The sequence below is a fragment of the Camponotus floridanus genome, unplaced genomic scaffold, assembly GCF_003227725.1.
Source record: "Camponotus floridanus strain SB8 unplaced genomic scaffold, Cflo_v7.5 scaffold37, whole genome shotgun sequence".
NCBI lineage: Eukaryota > Metazoa > Arthropoda > Insecta > Hymenoptera > Formicidae > Camponotus > Camponotus floridanus.
Window position 1 is genome coordinate 1038713 of NW_020229514.1, and position 23945 is coordinate 1062657.

Consider the following 23945-nt stretch of genomic DNA (forward strand, 5'->3'; position numbering starts at 1 on the left):
TGCCGCGGGTTACTTTGGTGACGCTTCTTGACGCTTAGTGTGTGTCGGACGGTCATTATTGTTGTGAGTGATGAATCGTCGTCGTGCCGCGTAAGTTTATCAATTTCCGGAAAAGAAGAGAAATATCCACGTGCACGAGCCGTGTTTTCTTCCACATCGCGTGAAACGGAGTGCTCGACGAAGCGTTCGCCAACTATCCGGAAGTTGCATCTTCGAAAAATGCAGGTTGGTACATTCTCTCTATTTTCGTGATATAAATTTAGATTTTTCGAGCAAAATCAATGCGCAAAGAGAAAGAGAGCGGAATCCAATGCCTTTTGAGTTTTCCAATTTTTTTCACTCTTTACATGCGTACGAATTAAAAATGGAATCTACGCTGCTATTTCATGAATATGCAACAGGCGCGAAGACGGTAAGGAATTTCCCGCAATTCCCGTTCGTGTCGTTTCGCGCGCTTACGATTGCGATAAAGAATTTTCTTACGAATTATTATATTATTGATATTTTTAAAGTTATAAGTAAGGTCGAAGTCGAGTGAGAAACAGGAAGAGAAACGCGTTTTTTGAAGTTGTATCTAAATTATAGGTAATAATAAATATTTCAACTTATTTGTATCAAAAATTGTTGTATCTAAAATTGAATTTTATAATAAAATTAAAATCATATATTTTCAAATAGACCAACATAAACCTGTAACTTGAAGAGAATTTTATAAATCTTTTTTTGCATCTTGTGTGAAAATGAAGAAATTGAAGAATTGTGACGAATGTGACAAAATTCTTTGATAATTTAAAAAATCGATATATTAAACTGCTTTACTTAAAATTTCCAATAAGTAAAAAGAATCCAATAAGTAAGAAATAATTATTATTTAATAATCTAAGTAATTTTTCAGATAGATTATTAGCTTTTATGTATACGTACAAACATATATATGTATCGTATACATATTATAAATATTTCAATTTATTTTCATTTAGTTTCTTGATATATTCATATCGAGATAATATTCCAAAAATATTCAAATGTTCCCTTAAAGGGATTTTTAATTATTAGTTTTCTGATACTTAATTAGTTTCATTTAGAAAATTAATAATAATCAATGACTAATTAGTCATAGAGAATAACATTTAAACCGAATACTTCTCTTTCAGTAAATCATTTTCTTGTCTGTTTAACTTAATTATTTAGTTTTCTGTTAGCCAACAAGCTCAGATTTTATCTTGATTAAGTCCACCAACAAATAGGAATTGTAATTTTTCTTTTCATCTGCAACATAAAAAAGATTTTAAAAGAGTTAAAGCAATATTTCAATTATATGTATTACTTGTAAATACGATAACTAAAGAAAACTAAATAATTAAACAAACAAGAAAATGACTTTTTGAAAGAAATTCACTTTATGATATTTTGAAAAGCGCTCGTTTTAAATATCAGAGTCGTCATCTTTTCTTGTATATCTTTTTTCGTTTTTATATTGCATCTCACAAATACATTTATTTACGTATGTATGTGTATCCATTATATTAAAAATATGTTTGCGTTGATAAAAGCGAATTAAAATATTTTTTACAAGTGTATTATCTGATATAACATTTTTCTAATTAATTTAATCTAATTATTAAGTGCCTTCCATTTTTTTAGTTATAATAAATATCAAATCTCTTTAAAACAAATATCTTCTTAAAAAACGAATCAGTGATTTTATCATAAATTTATCGATAAATTATATAACTTTATTTATAACGAAAAAAAATCTTAAAATCCAACAAATTAAATCAGAACCATTCAAATACGTTTTTCTTTGCAAACAGGATAGATCCAAAGTAACACGGAGAAAATTTTACTGTATAAATTACATGAAGAATACATTCTCTTTTATATTTATTGTAAAGCTAAAATATGACTATTAGGATATTTATTGCTATTAAAGTTGTAAATTTATTCTAACGTTTGTTAATCAATCGTTAATTTATTAATATCGTTTATTAATTTATTAATATCGTTTATTAATATATTAGTTAATCAATTATATGTTTATTTATTCATCAAAATAATTGAATATAATTACAATATACTCTCTTTTAAATACTCTCTTACGTTAATTAAAATATTGAATAAAATATTATTGGATATTGTAATTTTTTCTCTCTCATGTACTAGTGATTACAAAACATTGTAATTTTTATTATAATATTTTCTCCGTGTAATTATACCCTCAATTATTTTCATTTGATCAAAAACTGACACGGATTAATAAATTAATATTATGTCGAATTCGATAGATTATATAAATTTATCGCACAAATAAATAAGGTAAAGATTCATTCCTTTTTTTATTCGTAACATAAAAGAAAACCCCCCCGAAAAAGTCGAAAGGACAGAAAATGCATCTGCGCGGCACAACACATTTTCGTAACCGACCGAATCGACCTCGTTTACCCTGGGGTCCAAAAGATTCAACGGAGGGAGAGGAAGGGGCCAGATCAGAGGGTGCGGAGGACCTAATAGAGTGGGTCTTACAGTATGCGGTGCAACTAAACCATGACACAGAAAGAGAGACAGAGAGAGAGAGAGAGAGAGAAAGAGAGAGAGAAAAGTTCGAGTCTGTTCCGCGACGACGTTGGTGGTGATGGTGTTGATGATGGTGGTGGTGGGGAAGCAGGGTGGGTAGAGAGAACATTTAATTTGAGCTTGCGAGGAAGTAGTTGATTGGAGATGTGAGGTACGGCTCTCGTTGGCGGACGAGCAGTTGCAGGCCGGCGGTCGATGTCGTTGGACTATCTGGAGGAGAGGTTTCCTTCGCCGAGAGAGATCCGCGAATTCTGTATTATAATCTCGGGCGATCGATTTCGCATGCATCGGATTCACCTGGAGAGTTCGCCGCATCCTGGCGATGAGTTTTATTACCGATTCCGACCGTCTTCATTGTCCACGCTCGCAGCATCCCCGTTTATCCGATAGCCACGTGAGGAGCGGCGATTAAGTTTCCCGACGAACGAGTCACCTCGATCGATGCATCGTCGCTCGTGAACTGCCAAAGCTGAGTACATTTCGCGGTATTTACAGGTACTTCTTATCGATATATGCAACATCGAGGGTTACGGTGTGCTTGAGTTTAATAACAGCGCTTAATATAATCGCTTCGCGATTGTAAATATCTGATTTTAAATTTGACGATGGATTTCGTAGGATATAAATCGGAATTTTCCTTGAGTCAAAATCATATCTGCGAGCATCTTTTCGGATTTACCGTTGTTATTGTCGTATTTTATTTTGTAAACAATCGTATTTGGAAAGAATTGGATCTGAACAAGAGTTATTCTTGTCATGCTTATTATGACTCTGAATTAGTTTTTTATAATATATTTTCAATTCGCTTTGATCTTATTAAATTTAGAATTATATATGTATTATAAAGTTAGAAAGGAAGATAAGGCGAAAAATTAAAAGCTAAATATTATAATCTCGTGTATACATATATATATATATTTGGGTAATGTACATTCTATCGTCACTGATTAAAAAAATATTAATATGTGATAGATAGGATAGAATTATTCGAAATGTGACGCAAATTTTATTTATATATTATTAATTTATTAAATAAATTTTATATATAAATATATATATAAATAAATAAATATATATATATATATATATATATATTATATGTTTCGAATAATTCTATCCAGGCTATCACATATTAATATTTTTATATTAATATTTTATATTAATATTTTTTTATCAGTGACAATAGAATATATCTTATCCAAAAATATAAAAAATGGAATCGATAATATTGTTTATAATATGATGAGAATTTATATAATGTGAGGAGAGTTTTATATTTTATATCAATAAGTAGTAAGTTCATTGTCATCTTATTATCTATCGTAAGCTTATAAAAATGCTAATTTAATATATTTTATCTCGTTGTGTTGCTTTTTATTGCGAATAGAGTTTATCTCACGGTGACATTATACACTCTATCACAAGAGATTTGACGCATTAAAAAACTACTTTGAACTTTGCCAATTTGTATACTCTTCAATTAAATTATAACAACAGTCTTCCGCTGAGATTTGCCCAAAATTGATTGTGCTATTATGTAGTAATATCCAAGACTTAAACTACGTTTGAACTTCTTCTTTGCCGCCATCGTTATACAATAAGGAATTGTGTATCTTTATTTTTTTTTCTTTTTATTGCACAGATCGTTTCGAATGCACATATGATAATTGGCAGTATATGAAGGCAAATAACGCACGTGAATTATGCAAATCGTAAGTTCTTATAAATAATTTGTACCCGAGTGTAAAATCATTTCATTTGTAACATTCATCTATAACAGCCTAGCAACTAAGCATAAAAAGAAAAGGAAAAAAACTTGAGCTTTTTTCTTTTAAATTATGTATAGTAAGTACAATTTGTCATAAACTCTCTCTCTCTCTTCTCTTAGAAGATTCCTGTGTTGGTTCAATTGTTTGGAAATTTTAATAATCAGCTTCTTGATAGATAGAATCACGTAATTTGTCTACAAGTTTCTATCAGTAATCACTTCGTTATCATTCTTAAAAGTCAATTGAAGAATTCAAAAGAATCAATTGAGAAAAGTCAATTGAAAGAAAAGAAAAGTTAACAATTAACTACTCAGAGAAGATCAAGTTCAATTACATTTGCATATCTTTATTTTTTTTCTCTTTATTGCACAGATCGTTTCGAATATTGCTTCGCACATATGATAATTGGCAGTATATGAAGGCAAATAAAGCGCGTGAATTATGCAAATCGTAAGCGCAATAAAATGACAAGCGTAATAAAATTTCGTGATAAACGATTGATCGTAAAATAATAATTGTATGAATCTCTTGAATTGACGCAAATGAGTGATGGAAAAAGAGACGCAAAAAGTTGCTAAAGAGAGCGTTTATGCGCAAGATAATTTCTCGTTTATTTTGCACGAACCTCCCATCGATGTTCTCGATCAAGCCCCCGCGGCCGCTTTTCTCCCCCTAAATTATTTCATAGTAGATGACCGAGTTGGACGCGCGTCCCCTCCGCGAAACGCGGATATATTATCGCGTTTTAGAACGCAAGTGTCGTTAATCGATGCACAGCAATCTACGTTGTGTCCGATTAATCGCCGGATTTTCCGCGAGGGACGTGCTTGATTACCGTCGTCTCTATTTGGTACGAATTGGGACGAAACATTAAATTCTCGATTTATAGTAGAATTTACACATTTATATATTATAGAATTTAGATTTTTGTAGAATATACATATATATATATATACTCCTGGACAAAATTAACGCATATTTTTTTTTTACTTTTTGCTTAGAACTTTTCATTAACATTTAAATATCAGCGTTAACTTCAAAAAGTGAAAAAAATTATCATATATTATGTAATATATGTTAATTTTTTGATTTTATTATATTATAGAATATATGATAATTTTTTTTTTCACTTCTAAAAATTGTCATCAAAAACAAGATATGTTGGCAATTTAATGTAAAAATATTCTCTCTTTTGTAATATATATATATATATATATATATATATATATATATATATATATATACTACAAAAGAGAGAATATTTTTACATTAAATTGCCAACGTATCTTGTTTTCGATGACAATCTCTAACAATAAATATCATTAAACGCAATGTGTATTTCAGCTCTGTTGGATAAGATTAAAGTGACATTTAAATAAATTTATATTAAATTTATATTTGCGAAACTATTTAGGAAGATTTGTAAGAAGCGCATATAGATTTAACGTTCAAAACAAAGAAATTTAAATGCAATTAGAAAATTTGGCTTTTATATTAATTTTCAGATGAAATTTTTAAAAAGATACACAGAAAAAATATTTCACAGTACAAATAAAGAATATTTTTTTACATTTATTATAAAACTGAAATATAGTAATATTAAAATATTTATTGCTATAAAAATTAGAAATGATTGAATGACATTTGTGCTATCGTTTGTCAATGATTATATATTTGTTTTGCATTAAAATATTTTTTTGTAAAATATAATATGTATGTAATATTCTTGAGTAAAAATATCGTGATTTTTTTTCTCACACGTTAGTATGTTCCATAATTACAAAAATTATGTTATAATTTTTACTTTATTTTCTCCGTGTCTTCAATCAAATTTTTGTTGAGGAGAGAAGCTTTTTGTGATTCGATGCCGAGACATATTCTATATTTTAAGTGAAATTCTAAAACTTTTTGCTGCAACTCTAATTAACGCCATATATCATTTTTTTCGTTTCTTTTTTATTTCCCCGGAAAAACGCGTCGCATCCACAGAACGTTGTTTCGTCATTATAAGATGTATAAAAAACCGATTCTGGTGATTTAAAGCTGCATCCACGTTCGGGATAGGCCGTGAAAGGAAGCCGCGGATCCAACAGGTGGTTGAAATAATTCCTCGCGACACACTAGTGTGACAAAAAATTCAAAGGATAATATCTCTGTTTTTTGAAGACGATAATGATTCGTTTTCGTTTCGTGCGTGTTCCCTTAAAGAAAGTATCTTATTTGTTATGTCTCGGGAAAAACGTAGGTGCACATATATACATATATTGTTAAATATTGTACTTCAAGGAAGGTGACTTTTATCGTTCAACATGATTAAATATGGCGTTTTTATCTCTTCGCATAAACGAAATTAATCGATCTCTTTCACTTTGAAAGATCGAGTTTTTCCATTTTTTCAAACTCTAATACAATTATTAAATATTCTAATATAATATAATTACTACAATTTTGAATCTAGATCTTTTTATTTATATTTCTAAAAAAAATTTAAAAATTTGTCGTAGATAATAAATGAAATTAATCGATTTCTTTCATCTTGAGAGAACAAGTTTTTCCATTTTTTCAAACTCTAATATAATTACTAAATGTTCTAATATAATATAATTACAACTATAATATAATATAATTACTACAGTTTTGAGTTTAGATCTTTTTATTTACATTTCTAAAAGAAATTTAAAAATTTGTCATAGATAATAAATAAAATTAATCGATCTTTTTCACTTTGAGAGAACCAGTTTTTCCATTTTCTCAAACTCTAATATAATTACCAAATATTCTAATATAATATAATACAACTATAATATAATATAATTACTACAGTTTTGAGTCTAGATCTTTATTTATATTTTTATTCTTATTTATATTTTATTCTTATTTATATTTTTGAAAAAAATTCAAAAATTTGTCGTAGATAATTATTGCGAGAGATGTATTAAAGCGCAAATAATACAGCAAACTTATCGATATTTCCCGATGTTATTTACGTGTAACAAAGCTTAATGTTTTGAGGGGGAGGAAAGAAGACAAGTATGCCAAGGGCGGCCAGATGCCGTTAAGAGGTCGGTTCCTGTTGGAGATTCAAGCGGCATTTGAGCGTATTAGCGTGATGGAAATCCCGACATCTGCAATCAACTATTAATCGCTGTCATAAGCGACAAAAACACTGCCTTCGTTATAAAGATGCGTTATTCAATATGTGAATTGATAAAAAAAAGTGGAGCGATAACGCATTCGGTGATAGCAAAACAAGCCTATTAATATTTACCGACGAGGCGAAATTTGATCGAGTCTTCGTGTTCTCGAAACGAATGATCTGCGTGCAAAGATCGTTTTACGAGAAACACTCTTGAAAAACGCTTGTTATCTCTCGTGGCTTGCGGTGGAAAACCGATATCACGGACAACAGCATACGAGAAAACTCACATATCAGACTATAATATTACATTTGTCGTACGACAAATTTTTTAAAGCATATTGATTGGCTGCGGGATAATAATTTTTTGAATCTTTAGAAACTTTGTCCCGCAGCTAATCAATGTGCTTAAAAAATTTGTCGTACGACAAGTGTAATATCGGCCTTACGTTGCTCAATCTGACAGAACTCAATCGACGATGTGTCAGAGAACTCTGTCTTCGAATTTTGATGATGAAATCGTTGGGTAAACGTAACTACGTGATAATTCTGATGATTAAATCGTTGAGTAAACGTAACTACGTGATAATTCTGATGATGAAATCGTTGGGTAAACATAATTACGTGATAATTTACGACATTAAATGACAATAAATCCGATCTGATGCATTTCTATCGAGATACCGGGCAGAAGGTGCCGCGAGATACAGTTTTAATGCAATGTTAATAAAATATTTTGAAAGAATATATGTTAACTATGTATTAACAGAATTAATGCATAGTTAACATATACTCTTTCGAATTATTTAATTGTAGTAGAAAAAGTAATTTTGATACAATCTTCAGTAAATTCGATAGCTACTTTTCGTACTTTGATGATTTTTATCAAGATGTCTACTCTCTTGAAAAACATGAAAAACCTGGAATTATCAGGAATTTTTTTTTGTATTTGAAAAAATCAAGGAATTTTCGGGGATTTAAAGAAATTTTTCTTAATATGTTTTATATGTATTTATAGCACTTAATAAAAGAAATGACATTTGTAACGACTCGTTACTTTTCGAATAATCCTGCTGATTATCATTGTACGCGATTGCATTTCGCGTCATACCTTTTTATTATACAATTTGTCTGATTATACAAATGTCTGATTTTTTGGCAAATCTTTCATTTCAGAGGTCCACGGAAGAGCTGACGAGGTGCAGCACAATCACATTAACGGAAGAAGTCTTGGAAAACACCGGCGGTGCAACAGCGACTCCTACCGTGTCCGAGAAAATCATGAGTGTCTGCAGGAAAGCCATACGCTGGATATACATGTTGGATGTGGCCCTGGTGTTGTCAGGTAAATGACATAATAACGTTCGAATTTTATTGATATAATGCAATAATGCAATAATGCTTTTTACGCGTTCACATTTTCCCTTTGTTCGCTTTCGCTCTTTTTAATACTTTGTAATTATTATCGTTACCGTTTCAAAGGACGACAAAGAAGCGAAGCGAAAATTCTTCACGTAATTTTGCGAATGTTTAAATCGATTTCTGCAAAAATCCCCAATACTTTTCGATATTTTTCGTTAAATGAGAAATTTCAGCTATATATGCGCGTTTTACTCGAAATTCGCAAATTAAAGTTTGCGGAAATAATCATTTCTGCGTAATTCCCGCAAATTGAATTTTGAAGTTTCGTTTATTGCATTCCCCGTCGTAAATGTAATTTCACGTTGCGGCGAAATTCCATAAAACGAGTTTGAGGATTATTCATGCAATGTGTATATAGGATATTTGATGTTTTTAGATTGCAGATATTTGTATTTATTCCAATGCATAATTAATACATTTTTTTTTAAAGATAGCTTATTTCTCTCTTATTTGCTTTCTTTCGTCAAATATTTTCTCACGTGAGGAGAAATTTCACAACTTGAGATTTTACGGTCGTTTACCTTCCGTGAGCGTTTCCGCGTTGCAAATCATCCTGTCTATTTCAGTAACGCGTATAATAATGGCCGACTTGTCGAATCTCATACTTTAAAGTTCATTCTGCTAATTAGGCGCAACGCAGGCTTTTATTAGCTAGCTCTCATAAATATTCGTGGTCGGCGAATGTGCATATCTTTACACCAGACAGGAGGAAGTGTTAGCTTGTTAACTGACGCGACTGGCGTTATTGCATTAGCAAGTAAACCACGAATAGTCGGAACTAACATGCCACGCATTCTTCCTGAACAATACGTCCGTTAAAAGCGCGAAACTTGGCGGAAACTGATCCGCTATTATAATTAATTTAATCGCGAATATTCTCGCACGCGCGCGTTAGCAATTACTTCGTTTATTGAATCGCAAGTTCTTCTCTATTGTTTGAAAAAAATATTCCATTAATTCGAAAAATTATGTCATATATTCCTAAATAGAAAGAAGAAATAAAAAGATATAATATATATTATAATATATTACATTTCTTTTAAAAATTATGATTATTAAATTATTTTTAACTATATTTACGTATATCTTTATAAAAAATCTAGGGTTTGCATCTTCTATTTTTCGAGAATATTGTTATTATATGTTTTGATTTTTTTCATTATACTTACGTTGAAAATTTAATGTTAATTAAATAATCTAATGTTAATTTAATCTTATATATTATATATATTAATTTATTTTATATTGCTATATATATTATTTTAACGAAGAAAGAGAGAAATTAAAAGCTGCATTTTTCGATTACACTTCTAATGGATATTAGATTCAGTATTTATTTCAGTATTAGACGAATCACGGAGGTGGAATAAAAATACAAGAATTGAAAAATCGATCGAGGAATTTTTTTTCTCTCGTTTATGAACGCAGTCTTTTGCATAGAAGCGCATTTGCGTCGCGGGGATGAAACCACGCGTGTAATGAAGCCTGACAGGGAAACCGCGAACTGTGTAACGCAATATTACGAACGACTGTTTGACTAGAATTTTTTACGGGCGTGTCACCCTCTTTGTGTAATGCAATATATTACGGATGGCTGTTTAACTAGAATTTTTACAGGCCTGTCACTTTAAATTCCTTTGTGCAACTATGTCGCGTAATGCTAGCAATGAGCTGCACATATGTATGAGACAATTATAAACGCACGAATATTATTTGAATGCGAAAGATTTCTTAAACGTTCAGAAAGTAGCGTATACGAAATTTATATAAAATTTATATTTATGTAAAAAATATATTTTATCATTATATAAAAAATAAATATTATAAATATTAAAAATAAATATTATGAATAAATATTATAAAAAATAAATATTAAAATATATTTTCTGATAATGTACGCGTCATTGTAACTGATAGTGAGTTGCAAAAAGTGAATTCCGAAGAATTAAAAAAAAATCAGTACTTGAGAACAAATTTTCTATTCATATAACTCGTATTTCTCTCTAGACATACATATATTATACAAGACATAAATTGCATTTATTCAATCATTCAATCATTCAATCATTGATTTAATAAAAATTCTCTCTCCCTACTTAAATGAACGAAAATCAAATAAGTTACTTGTATATTAATTCCTTTTTTCTATCGTCTCAGCTAAATGCTTGCGTATTCTATAAAGTCTACGCATGACAAGAGAGGAAAAAAAATATCTGAGGTGTCCAACGGGCTTTAACCTCTTAACTGATTATAGCACAGTCGTCACGCTAGTATGAGTGTTGTATTCTCCCCCGCAACGTTTATGGTATTTACACATGTGTGCCGCTCATTGTCCGTTCGTCTCTTCGAAGCTCACATATGCAGCTTCGAAACATGACATGCATGGTTAGTCAGTCAGTCTTGAATTAAGGAGACTCAAGGCTAATTTCAGTTTAGGGATTCTAATCGCATAAATGTGCATATGTATACATGTACGCTGTCGGACTATGCGGAAATGTCGTCTTAATCATAAAATTACACGTATTACATTACGCGACATTTATCGGCACTCTAGTTGCATAAAATGAAAAATTATAAACTGATTTATATTAAAATTTTTTTAGTTTATTTTAATTTATATATATATATATATTTTTTTTTAAATATATATAATGTTAAAATACAAATATAAAATATATCTATGTACAATTATTAATAATCGAGTCTTGAAATAGCAAAAGTTAATAGCCTTGTTTCATAAATGTCGGTTATTAATAATTATAAAGAAATATATTTTATATTTATATTTTTTCAACGAAATATATTTACTTCATCAAAGATTTACTATCGTACATTTCCTTTTAACACTCACTGATTTCTTGAAGAGCAGTTTCAACAGCGTCAAGTTAATACGTCATCGCATGATTTTTCAATTTAACGTTAAGATGCAATAAGAATGAATCACGATATTACAATTCCAGTCTATTCGTTTCTCTCTACGTCACAATGAGACATCTCTTGCTGCGAAAGTATGACAAAGAGTATCTTAATTTCCGCAATTTGTCTTCGTTCTGTCGTCGTATGATAAGACGCGAATCAGGAAGATCAAGGCTACCGCGAAGCCGAAGATACAAACAATGCCTTGGTCCCGGAAAGGAGTACAAGGGCGATATGGTGTGTATTTGATTAGATTCTCGTTTGTTTTTGATTAATGATATCTTGTGTACATGTTGTGTGCAATTTGATAATTGACAAGGTTTATCTCCCGTATACGGTAAAAATACACGATAATATTATCTGGAGTATATTTAGATTGTATAATATCACGAGAGATGATTTTAACAATTAGATAACAATCTTCGCTTTTAATGTTGAGAGAAACATTCGCATGTATAATTCGTGTGTAACATGAGATCTGATTTATTTGATTTTAATAAATCATTTAAATTTTATGGATTTATTTTCGATGAATTTTGATGTGTCACGATGATGTTGAATATTTGCCGTGAATTGATAAGATTAGTCAGTCTAAAATATAATCACACTTGTACAAACAAGAAAGAAAATCATAAATTTTAATTGAATTTAAATGCGGACGTGTACTTTACAGCTCCCATTACATACAAACGATTTATAATTCACGATTTAAATTCAAGATAGTATTCTATCATATAATTTTATTTGCTACATATACAAAGTAGATATCATGAGATATGTAATTTTTTTGTACACAAAGTGTATTTTAGTTCTTCAAAAACGTTTTCCGCATTGCACGACATATGAAATTATAAATAGAATTATGTCCCAAATTTCGTCGCGAATTATGAATCGTTTAAACTGAACTGTCAAATTGTTTCGAGAGAATTTTGCATATATTTATTTCAATAACGTGAGAGAAAATTTAATAATTAATAATCGATTATATAAACAAATTTGATTACTTTCATGTATAAACGATAAAAATATCGCGTTGTGACATTTGTGTGTACGTGCATAAAGATTGCACATTTCATTTAGAATTTATTCGCGAAAATCATAATTATTGCGTAAAACTTGATGTGAGTTAGCATTATTTCTTGCGCAACTAATTGAATTATGAGTTATTACGAAACAGATAAAGAATGAAAAGTATGTTTGCTTTTTTGCGTGCACACCACGTGGAAACTGCATTCGCGTTTGACAGAACTAAAATCTGTTTAAATTTTCTTCATAAAGAAAGATGTATCCCAAGTTAATAGTAGAGAAAAAAATTACCGCCGGTCGTCGCAAAGATTTCTTACGAACTTAATAAAACAATCTTTACAATTTGTCGAAAAGTATAATATATTTTCAATTCATTTGCTTTTATATATATATATATATATATATATATATATATATATATATATACAGAGTGAGTCACTTAAAACCGGCCACTCGAATAACTGCTACAATTTTAATGATAGGAAAAAAATGTTTGAAGGAAAAATTCTTTGTTATCAAAGGGTTTTGTTATCATGGGACACAAAATTGTAGGAGTTATTCGGGTGGCCGGTCTTAAGTGACTCACCCTGTATATATATATATATATATATATATATATATATACAGGGTGAGTCACTTAAGACCGGTATATATATATATATATATATATATATATATATATATACATATATATATTTATTTATTTATTTATTTATTTATTTATTTATTTATTAAGCGAGTATTACAAATTAATATTAAAATTTATTATTTTTTACAATGCATTTCTCTTTCTGTATCTCTTTCTATCTCTCTCAATACCACATATTGATATCGTAAAATTTCGTATCTACTTTGTCTCGGTTTGTCTAATATTGATAATAAATGACATTACATATGACTATACATTGTGTGTATATGTATATATTATGTGTATATATGTATATACAGGATGAGACAACAATTTTGTCAACCTCAAATATTCCGTATTTTTGCTATTTTTAGAGATATGAAAAAATTATAATTACGAAAGTTGTATGGTATCAAAAAGACTACATATGTAGGATTAAAATTTTTTTCGTAAGTGGAGGCACTTCAGAGATTTCAAGATTATATTTTTATATTTTTAATTTTTTTAATGGAACCATAATTATATATAATTTTTTTATATAAATCGATTTTTCACAATATTCACAATATTATGGCTCTCTTGATATTATACGATTTTCATAATTAGAATTTTTTCTCTAAAAATAAAGAAATATTCCAAGTGGACAAAGTTATTATCTCATACAGTGTGTGTGTGTGTGTGTGTGTGTGTGTGTGTGTGTGTGTGTGTGTGTGTGTGTGTGTGTGTGTGTGTGTGTGTGTGTGTGTGTGTGTGTGTGTGTGTGTGTGTACATATACATAAATACAGTTGGATAGATGTCTCTCTCACGCATATATGTATATTAGATCTAATACATCTAATTAATTTAGTTATTAAACTCTCGATGCTCTTAAGAATTTTAGAATGATTAATCTAATCTGGGATGTGTTATCAACATTCCTGGATAATACGTTATCTGTATCCTAATATTACATAATTTATAATTACATAAATTATAATTGATAATCCTCCCATATCTTCTCATATTTCATGCTCTTATACATAGCTATTTTCCAGTATACTTCCTACCTGCTACATAGTTTGCTTGTTATAATTGTTTAATGCTAAAAAGAATATTATTGAATTGTCACTTTACCAACTACCGTATACATAGGATATCTTTTTTTCGCAATTCGAGATGATCATAATGGAAATCCCTTTGCGAAATAGTATAAAAATTAGCACGGAAACTGAGTAATCTGACATTATTTCCTTATGTCTTTCCATTCAAAATGCACCATAGTTCTAATAATTTCTAATGAAGCATCTTACACGTCATCCGATTAATTTTAGGGTAAAATTGCCTCTTTCACTTTTTGTACATCTATTTGGGATATTTTTTATATAAAGTTTTTATATTTTATCAAATAGAATAATGTATCGATATTTTCTTTATATATTATATATATTTTATATAATATATAGTATTATAAGAATGCGATAGCAATCGACAAATAATCGATATGTAGATTCATGACATCAATAGTAGTTTAATAAAATTACAAATGCATATGTTGGGACGTAATAATGCATAATTTATCCATGGAATTATCATTTTAGATAATTAACTAAAACATTGTTTGCTTCATTGACTGACACTATGTTATTAATATTATCCGCATAAATTCAATATTCCCAAATGTAACCCAATATTTATGAATTGTCGCTTCACCAATTACTGTATACAGGATATCTTTTTTCGCAATTCAAGATGATCATAATGGAAATCCTTTTATAAAATAATATAGAAATATCAGCACAAAGATTGAGTAATCTAAACATTTCTTTTTATCTTTGCATTCAAAATCAACTATAATTCTGATACGAAGCATCTTATGTCATTCGATTAATTTGAATTTAAATACGGGTTTAACCTGTATTTGCAAATTTGTATATATCCTACTAATATACATTTCAAATTTTATTAATGTGAACATTACATATTCTATTCGCTTCCTGAAAAGTGAATGTTAAACTCAAGATAAAAAAAGAATATGAAAATATATATTTTTATATGATTATTTTTTAAGTATTTTCTATTTAAAATTTTTTAAGTATTTTCTATTTAAAATTAATAGAAATTTATTTTTAATTTAAATGTAAATTATAGTTTAAACATATCTAAAGTGATTTTTAATTCGCGAAGCACCTAGATAATTTAATTAATTGATTCAACCTTCAAATTATGTCGAAAATTCGCTAATAATTTATATCATTTTGATTCAATCAAAATTTCAATTTTATCTCAATATTTAACTTTTCGCTACGATCGATCGGTTAAGCAGACTATATGACGTATATTATCATAAATGCGAGGCATCGCGCTGGCACATGCGCATTGTTAAATCGTTGCCGACAATGATGGTATAACATACGACGTATCGCATCTAACGTTCAGTCCGGAGAGCTCGTGTTAATGAGCGAACGACGACATTGGATGCCGAGACAAGTTTGTCATCTCTCGAAGCTGTTATTCATTTTCGTTTGGAAAAACGTGTTCGCGCGCGAGTAAAGTTTTCCGATATGAATGAGCGACAGGAGAGAAAAGCTGACAAGCGGAAGCTGACGTCATGTTTGTGCGCAAAGTGGTCTCGTCGTAATCAGTATGCCATCAGTATGTACGAGAGAAAGATATACATATGATTCAGAGAGAAAGATCGATACATTCGGAGATTGACCGGTCATTTTGATTAAAAAAGTTCATACAAACATGAACGTTCGATTCTGAATAATCGAGATAGAGCTGTTTGAAGCAAATATGAAAATATCGCGAGTAGAAATAAGAAAAAACAAGTTACTTGTTGCTTCTGATATTGTATGTTTAATGATATAAGTAATCTATTAACAAAATATTTAATTAATATTCAAAAATATTACCGTGCACTTGAATCTCAGATGCCACATCGCTATTTTGATCTAGGCATTTTGATCTAATCCTTTGACAACGTCACTTATAAAAGCTATAACAATCAAGTAATAATAGTTTAAATTGCAACACGTTCTATCAGTTGCGTTAAAATAAACATGATACGACGATAAATTTGCATACGTGATACATAGCAATAGCAATAACTTTTCCTTGAAAACCGCTTTAAAACCACGTTTAAATGAATTTTTATTATTAGAGATGACCAACATTATTATCTCCCGAAAATAATCTTTTCTTCTGAGTTGTCCGATACGTACACAAAATGGCTCATAATTTATGAATTACATAATGCTACTCTTCAATAAAAAAATATATACATTTATTTGTATAATGTATTTATTTATTGAATATCATGAATATTTATTTATTTAAATTTTTTGTTTATTAAATTTATTAAATTATTTAATAAATTTTATAAATAGAAATAATTATATTATTACACGCACATTATTATATTAATATTTTAGTAGTAATAACGCTAACAACAGAAATTCCAATATAATTTTTTTTACTATATAATTACTTTATTGATAATAAACAGTTATTGATAATAAACAGTTGACTCTTTTTTCAGTGTTTTCGCATTTTTATATAGCGTTGGAAAAAAATGGAATGGCCTAACACGGGAAATAATATTAATTTTTTTATCTCCACGCGATTGCTAACGTGCTCCGAAATTATATTTAGATCGAATATATTTTTATTCGATTAAATTGAATATATTTTAGATTCTTCTCGTTACATAATTTTTATCGTTACTCATTTCTAAGATAATTTATTTGACGATTTTATCAGCATTTAATATTAATGCAATACATAACACAGTTTAAAAAAAAGAAAAGACTACGATTAATTATTTTTCATAATTTTTATACTGAATACGAAATTCCCAGTTCCCATCATCACACGCAATTTTGGAAAATGCAATTAAAATAATATTTTAGTAACCATAGTCAACGCAAAATTCCTTTTTCGAGCTTAAAGTGAACAATATATTTAATTTTGATTGTACTAAGAAACAATATATTTAATTTTGATTATACTAAGACTTTTCATATGTTAATACATTATATAATATATTATAGCTATATGACTAAATTAAATTACATAATTTTGTTTTACAACTTTCGTAAAAAATCTAGTACATTTTTCCTGAATAAAAATTAGCATTTTAAATATATTCTTGCATATAAATTAAATGTATTTATATTACGAGTACATTACGCAATGTTATAAAACAAAATATTCGTTTTTTACGAACAAGATAATTTTAGTATCATTGTTTTTTTATGTTAAATATAATAATTATATTTATATGTAAAAAAACTACTGGAAGTGCGCAAATCGCATATTCTCAATTATTATTTTTTTATAAGGTAATTTATAATTGTCGACTTGAATATAAGGAAAATATAAATTCTATAAATTTTATTTTTTTTTGTTTTACAAATACAAATACATTATATTTTACTGATTGCTTTAAAGCAAACGGAGAACACATTAATTATAGTTGCACGATGATACAAATATTCATTATATGTCGATTATATTCATTGCTTTTTTTTTAGATTAACTTGACTATTTTAAAATTATAATAATTATTTTTATACATAACTGCTAATATTTGAGGCTACATAAATATATTTACAGACTTTTACAAATCTTAACTGATTATTTAGACTTAAATGATTATTTTTATAAAAAATTTCTTAATCTTATATGAAGCAGTTAAAAAGGAGAATTTTAATGTGAAACTAGTTCTAAACTGCAGACGAAGCATTGCATATTTAAATATTTTAAACAAAGGAAACAGAATATAATATATACAATTCATAATTTTTTTACTTTTCTTATATTCAAATTAAATTTATTTGAATAGAAGATAATAACTAAATGTATTTTTTTTAAATTATTATTGCAATCAAGTCACACCTTTTGCTACCTAATTAGCGCAATTTTTACATTTTTTTCTTCCTTCTAATATACATGTAAATTACTATACATTAAATTTTATATTTGCACTGCGATATAATTTACATATAAAATTAATCCTGACTCATGCTTATTATTTGCGTTTCAGTAACTGTACTTCTGGGGATTCTGGAATTCAATATGATACCGCATCCGCGGATCGGCTTCTTCTGCAATGATCCAAAGATCTCGTTCAAGTTCACTGGCGACACGATCCCCATGAGTTTATTGATAATTTTCAGCATCTGTGTGCCGATAATAGTCGTAAGTACCGTGCTTTCGTTTCTGTTTCCTCTCTTATTTTTAGTCATGTTATGACGTAAAGTCTATACAAGTCAAAGATTAAATTTATGATTTTTACATTTCTATTGTCATGTAAATTGCATTGAAAATGCAAATTGATTGTAATGATCCATGATAATGTGAATACGCTTATTCTAATCTCTTTTTAAGATATCATTCAATGAATATAATATTTATTTAAATTTATTCCTCATTTTTCTTATTTATCAAATACATTTAATTCATAAACGCGTACAAGATCATATTTTGAATAACAAAGTTCATTTATTATAAGGCAAAATATTTTTGCTGAAAATGTATTGTATGTATGTGTGTTATGTACACACTGTAAGAGAAGAAATAATTAAAAAGAGGAATTTTTTGAATACATAAATTAGTAATATCGAAAATATGTAGCAACTTGCGAAATAAATAATTTATTTCGATGTCTAATACAAAAAAAAAATAGTTCACAATTTTTTTTTTTCAACGAATATTAAAATCTAACGTGATTATTATGAAGAGCCAGAAGCTTTAACGATATATTAATTATACAAGCTCTCTGTAAAAAGAAAGCGATTGAAGTAAAAATATTAAATTTTTATTTTTCAGATAAAATAAGTAATGTATATATAAACAATATAATTGAATAACAATATATTTTTAATTTAATAATATTTTTTGAAGATTGTATATTGTTTGCTGTTATTTCCGATTATTATAATACTATCAAAGAATTAAATTTTTAAAATTTTACACGTAAATGTGTTTTACAACTAAAAAAAAGATTTCGATAACAAAGATATGCATTCCGAAATTCAAGTAAACTTTAATTATTTAGAAAAAAAATTAATCCGCAAATCGTAATAAAATTGTACATAACTTATTTTGAAAAATACTTAAAATATTTTTTACAAAAAAATTAAGATTTTTATCATTATTACGCATCATAATGTCAAGTAATCCCAATGTTAAAAATATGTGTAATTTTCACTTTTTATTGCAATAACTTTCACTCTACGTTAGAAGCAAGTCATGCGAATCACCGACTAATTTTTTATGTCACTTTAAATGCGATATAAGACAACCCTAATTTTTTCATTATCTTAGGTGACAGATACAATTTTTATAATTATGATTACATTTAATCCATATGTTCGATTTCAGATGTGGATCACGGAACACGTCTGCTATCCTGCTGATAGTTACAAGAACGTATCGAATCACGAATGGACCAGAAAGAAGCAAATTTGGTATTGGTACAGTCATTACTATATAGGGCTCGCTACGCTCACATTCGTTTGTACGGTCATGAAAGTCCTCATCGGCGAGCCGCGGCCGCACTTTCTCGACACGTGCAAACCGCGCGAGGCAGCCAACTGCACCGATGAGTAAGCACAATCTTTTTCTCCTCGTTTCCTTTTGTCTCCCTACTAGCTATTATCTAGATGCAATTGGGTCGACTTCTTTTTTTATGCTATCTGCGTAGGCGGCGAGACATGAACAGAATGTTCGTGGGCACTAATGGGTTCTAAAGAAACCAGGAATTATGCATTCTGGATATCTCTGTATATGTCGGTATTTGTCAAATAGGAATTATTGTCAAGACATGCCGAAAAATAAATATAAAGAGCGGGCTTGTCGATTAAGTTATAAATGCAGTCTCTGTGAAGTCTATATAAGTCTATGTAAAACATTATATTTAATTTTTGTATAAATGTGTATAGTTAACTATATTTACCGATTGCAAGCGAAGTAGATTCGTTACGTGCAGTCGGTTATGCGGTATTCTATAACACTTGTAGTACATTTCATATCGAGTTTTATTCAGATTTTTACTTTATTTAAAAAATTCTAATAAATATAAAATGTAAAAATGGCAATTATATTAATTATATTATTAATGAGGTGGTAACGAAAACCTATATTGAATTTTCTCTCTTCTCTTTCTTGGATATAACCGAGAGCATATTTAAACATATTTAAATTTTATTTTGTATGTTTATATATACATGCACCTAATTCGAAGGAACAAATATATGTATGTATCTTTCAATTTTTTTTACAGATATATCAGTTCCTACACGTGCACAAATACTGAGTTATCCGATTGGTTTGTCAAGGATTCCAGTAAGTCTTTTCCTTCCGGTCATGCGGCCATCTCCCTCTACATGAGCATCTTTTTAGTGGTAAGAAATTATTATTATTATTATTGTTGTTATTTAAGAAATGCATTTCTCTTTTGTGTGACATACTAAAGAAAAGAGGAACACATGGTCTCTCGCCAATATCCGTAAAATTCGACAAGTTGTTGGCAATATAGAGAGCTGAGATGCCAGCATCGAGTACTTTTCTTCGGTATCGATAGCCAGTATCTAAGAGTGATGAGAATTAAAGAATTTGCAAAAAAATCCATTAACGGAATATCGATTTTCGCGGGACGCACGATAGGACGTAGACGATAAACGCGAGTCTCGCCAAGTAAATTTCCGGAAATAAACAGGACGGTTCGCCCCCGAAGTGGGAAAAAGGAATCAAATATTTCCGCCAAGGGATTTTTTTCCGCGTTCAATAGATATCGCGTAAAAAAGAAGAAAAATTTACACGAGTACCGATTTTTCCTTTTTTTTCCCTTTTTTAAAAACGCGGTTTTGCACGCATCACAGTGGTACCTACAAAACCGTCTGCCGAATCGGACGTTGTTTCTGAAACCGTGGCTGCAATGCCTGATGTCCATGTGGGCCGTGATGTGCTCGATGACCAGAGTGAGCGACAACCGACACCACTGGTGGGACGTTCTCGCTGGCAACGCTCTCGGTTTTCTGTTTGGCCTCTTCATCGTGCTGGTCTACTGCCGTCACTTCTGTCTCGGGCGTATCGGCGCCGATGTCGTCGCTGTCACGGAGACGACGCACACCTTTAACGAGCCCCTGGAGAACGGCCAGATCGGCGGCTTCGAGAAACAGCGCAAGCACAGCGTCAAGAAGCTGCTCGATCCCGCCGTCATTGATATCTCGGAGGGCCGTGAGATGAGAGACATCCAGACGGTAAGGAATTGGAAGGAATAAGTAAACGCGAGAAACGTTTGAGCAATTTGGGGAACAGGAAAGAGGGAGAAAAGGGGGGAAAGGGGGGGAAATAATAGACGCGAGAAATACAAAAACTTTTGGGACATTCCGACGAATCGCTCTTATCTTTGAGAAGAGATTCTGTCTCAAAAACAATGTCAGAAATAGATCTTTTACAATTGTACCTGCTTCTTTTTTAAGTAGACTTGTACGATAAACAGCACAGCATGAGGAATGACATTAAAATGAAGTGATAATAAAAAACAAGACTTTGCACAATCGATGCTCAAATACATATCTTTTTGCATTTTCTAAAAGGCAGGAATTTCGGAGTAAGTGCCTTTGAGACAATTGATTTGATCGAAGAGTACAAGCCACGGTAATTTTTAATTGGGAAGCTACATTCGCGAAAAGAACCATTGCACGTGCGATTTATATTTATGATTCTATTCTTATAAACTGTTCAGTTCCATGAAGCGATCGAATGTTTTTTGCATATTTATTGAAGAAATATACATATCAGAGTCACGGGGACGTATCAAAGTTCTGACAGATCGTAAAGTGACGTTAAAATCGAAAGAATGCTCGTGACTACAATTTATTATAACACATTTTATTGTAATTATCAATCAACTTGCTCACTTTTGATTTTTAACGTAAGGAACTTGAAACGAATCAATTTATCGCTCGAAATAATTTTGATGGTAAAAGACGAGTTAATAACAGTGCATACAATCTAACAAGATATATTTCGTCTCGTCGATGCTGAGATTTCTCTCTTGATGCCTCAAATGCTTTGCTCGAACTTATCAATAATTTACACTTATGCTCCCGCAGCGATTACATTATTTAAGTATTCTCTCGCTTTAACCTTCTGATGCACTTTGAATGTCAAAATAAAGATGAGCCGCGTACAAATTTCAATTTCGTTTTAATTTACACTATATTGCATGTAATTTTTAGAAATTTTAGAATTAGATTAGAATGGCATCAGAGATGATTAAATCGAAAGAATAGTTGAAAAATAAATTTTATCCGGAATTAATTTATTTGTCTAATATTTAAGATTACTTTTTTAGGTATGTATTAACAATATTTCATTTACATTCCAAACTACAGTATCTACATTTTTATATTGATAATTCTTAATTTATTTACAAACAAGATATAATGAAGTGAGAGTGAAATTTATACTATTTATATTATTATAAAAAGAAGTTTTTTACGGATGCTCAGAGAGAAAGAAAGAAGTATTATATACACATATTTAAAGAAACGAACGAAAAACATGTATTATAAATAATAGTACTATAATTAATAGTACTATAATTACATAGTATTGCCGCCTCGTTTCATTATCATTAAGTTTCAGAAATGAACGTTTGTAGAACGATTTTTAATGCAAGACGGTTCTTGCACTAGCTTTATCTAACCCGTAAAAAGTTATTCGCAAGAAGCCACGTTCGATCCAAGTCTTGTACTCGAATACTTTCCGCGAGTAGTGCATTGAATAACGCTTATGTACATACGAACATAAAGTGTTCACCTGTCAAAGTTATGGACCATAAATATAAGTACTGTTTATATACTACAATGCGACCACACGCAGATAATAGTAAGTTATGCGAAATTAAAGTGATTACATATTGTGCGTGAATGAGCTTTAACACGGCCAATTATAATTTTTATACGCACGCGAGAAGGAGAGAGAGAGGAGTGTACTATTTAATATGCAATACCGATTTCCGTCATTCCGTCACAATCGCGAATGCGAGATTGTACATATTGTAAAAAGTAGCTATTTAAAATAGGCAGATGCCGTCCGAGCTATAAGGGCGGTTTGGAGAATTGTAATTAGTAATTTAATTAGCCTACACAATGTGATTCGTCTCGCGACTATATACATGCATGCACGTAAATGTATATGCAAATGCTCATATTTATTCAATGTTTTTTTTTTCTTTCAAACAATCTTGAGACAGTGCCTTCTTTACAATAGTATTAAAATGATTTAAGGTTCCCGATTATATTAATTTGAAAAATTCTATTGTAAAACTAAGAAAAAATGAACAAAAATATAAGTTATATGAAAGTAGAAAAAAGTAATATAATATTTTTTTATAAAAAATTTTTGAATACATTTTTTGCACGCATATACAAATTTATTTCCATTAATGACGATTTTTAAATTAGAATATATATAAAT

General features: G+C 29.6%; 1 protein-coding gene across 3 annotated transcripts; it reads left to right on the plus strand.

The window, feature by feature from the left end:
* Positions 1 to 24: 24 nt before the first annotated feature.
* Positions 25 to 22847, plus strand: LOC105253248 (phospholipid phosphatase 1). 3 transcript variants are annotated; one of them, XM_011261135.3, is made up of 6 exons: positions 25 to 225; positions 8656 to 8824; positions 18499 to 18653; positions 19839 to 20062; positions 20740 to 20860; positions 21338 to 22847. In XM_011261135.3, exons 1-6 carry the CDS (start codon positions 220 to 222, stop codon positions 21737 to 21739), a joined length of 1077 nt encoding a protein of 358 aa, XP_011259437.1. In that variant the 5' UTR covers positions 25 to 219; the 3' UTR covers positions 21740 to 22847. The 3 variants fall into 3 exon arrangements, with proteins under 3 accessions (XP_011259437.1, XP_011259439.1, XP_011259438.1); XM_011261137.3 differs by lacking the exon at positions 25 to 225 and adding an exon at positions 2935 to 3069; XM_011261136.3 differs by lacking the exons at positions 25 to 225; positions 8656 to 8824 and adding an exon at positions 15851 to 16103.
* The last annotated feature ends 1098 nt before the right edge of the window (positions 22848 to 23945 follow it).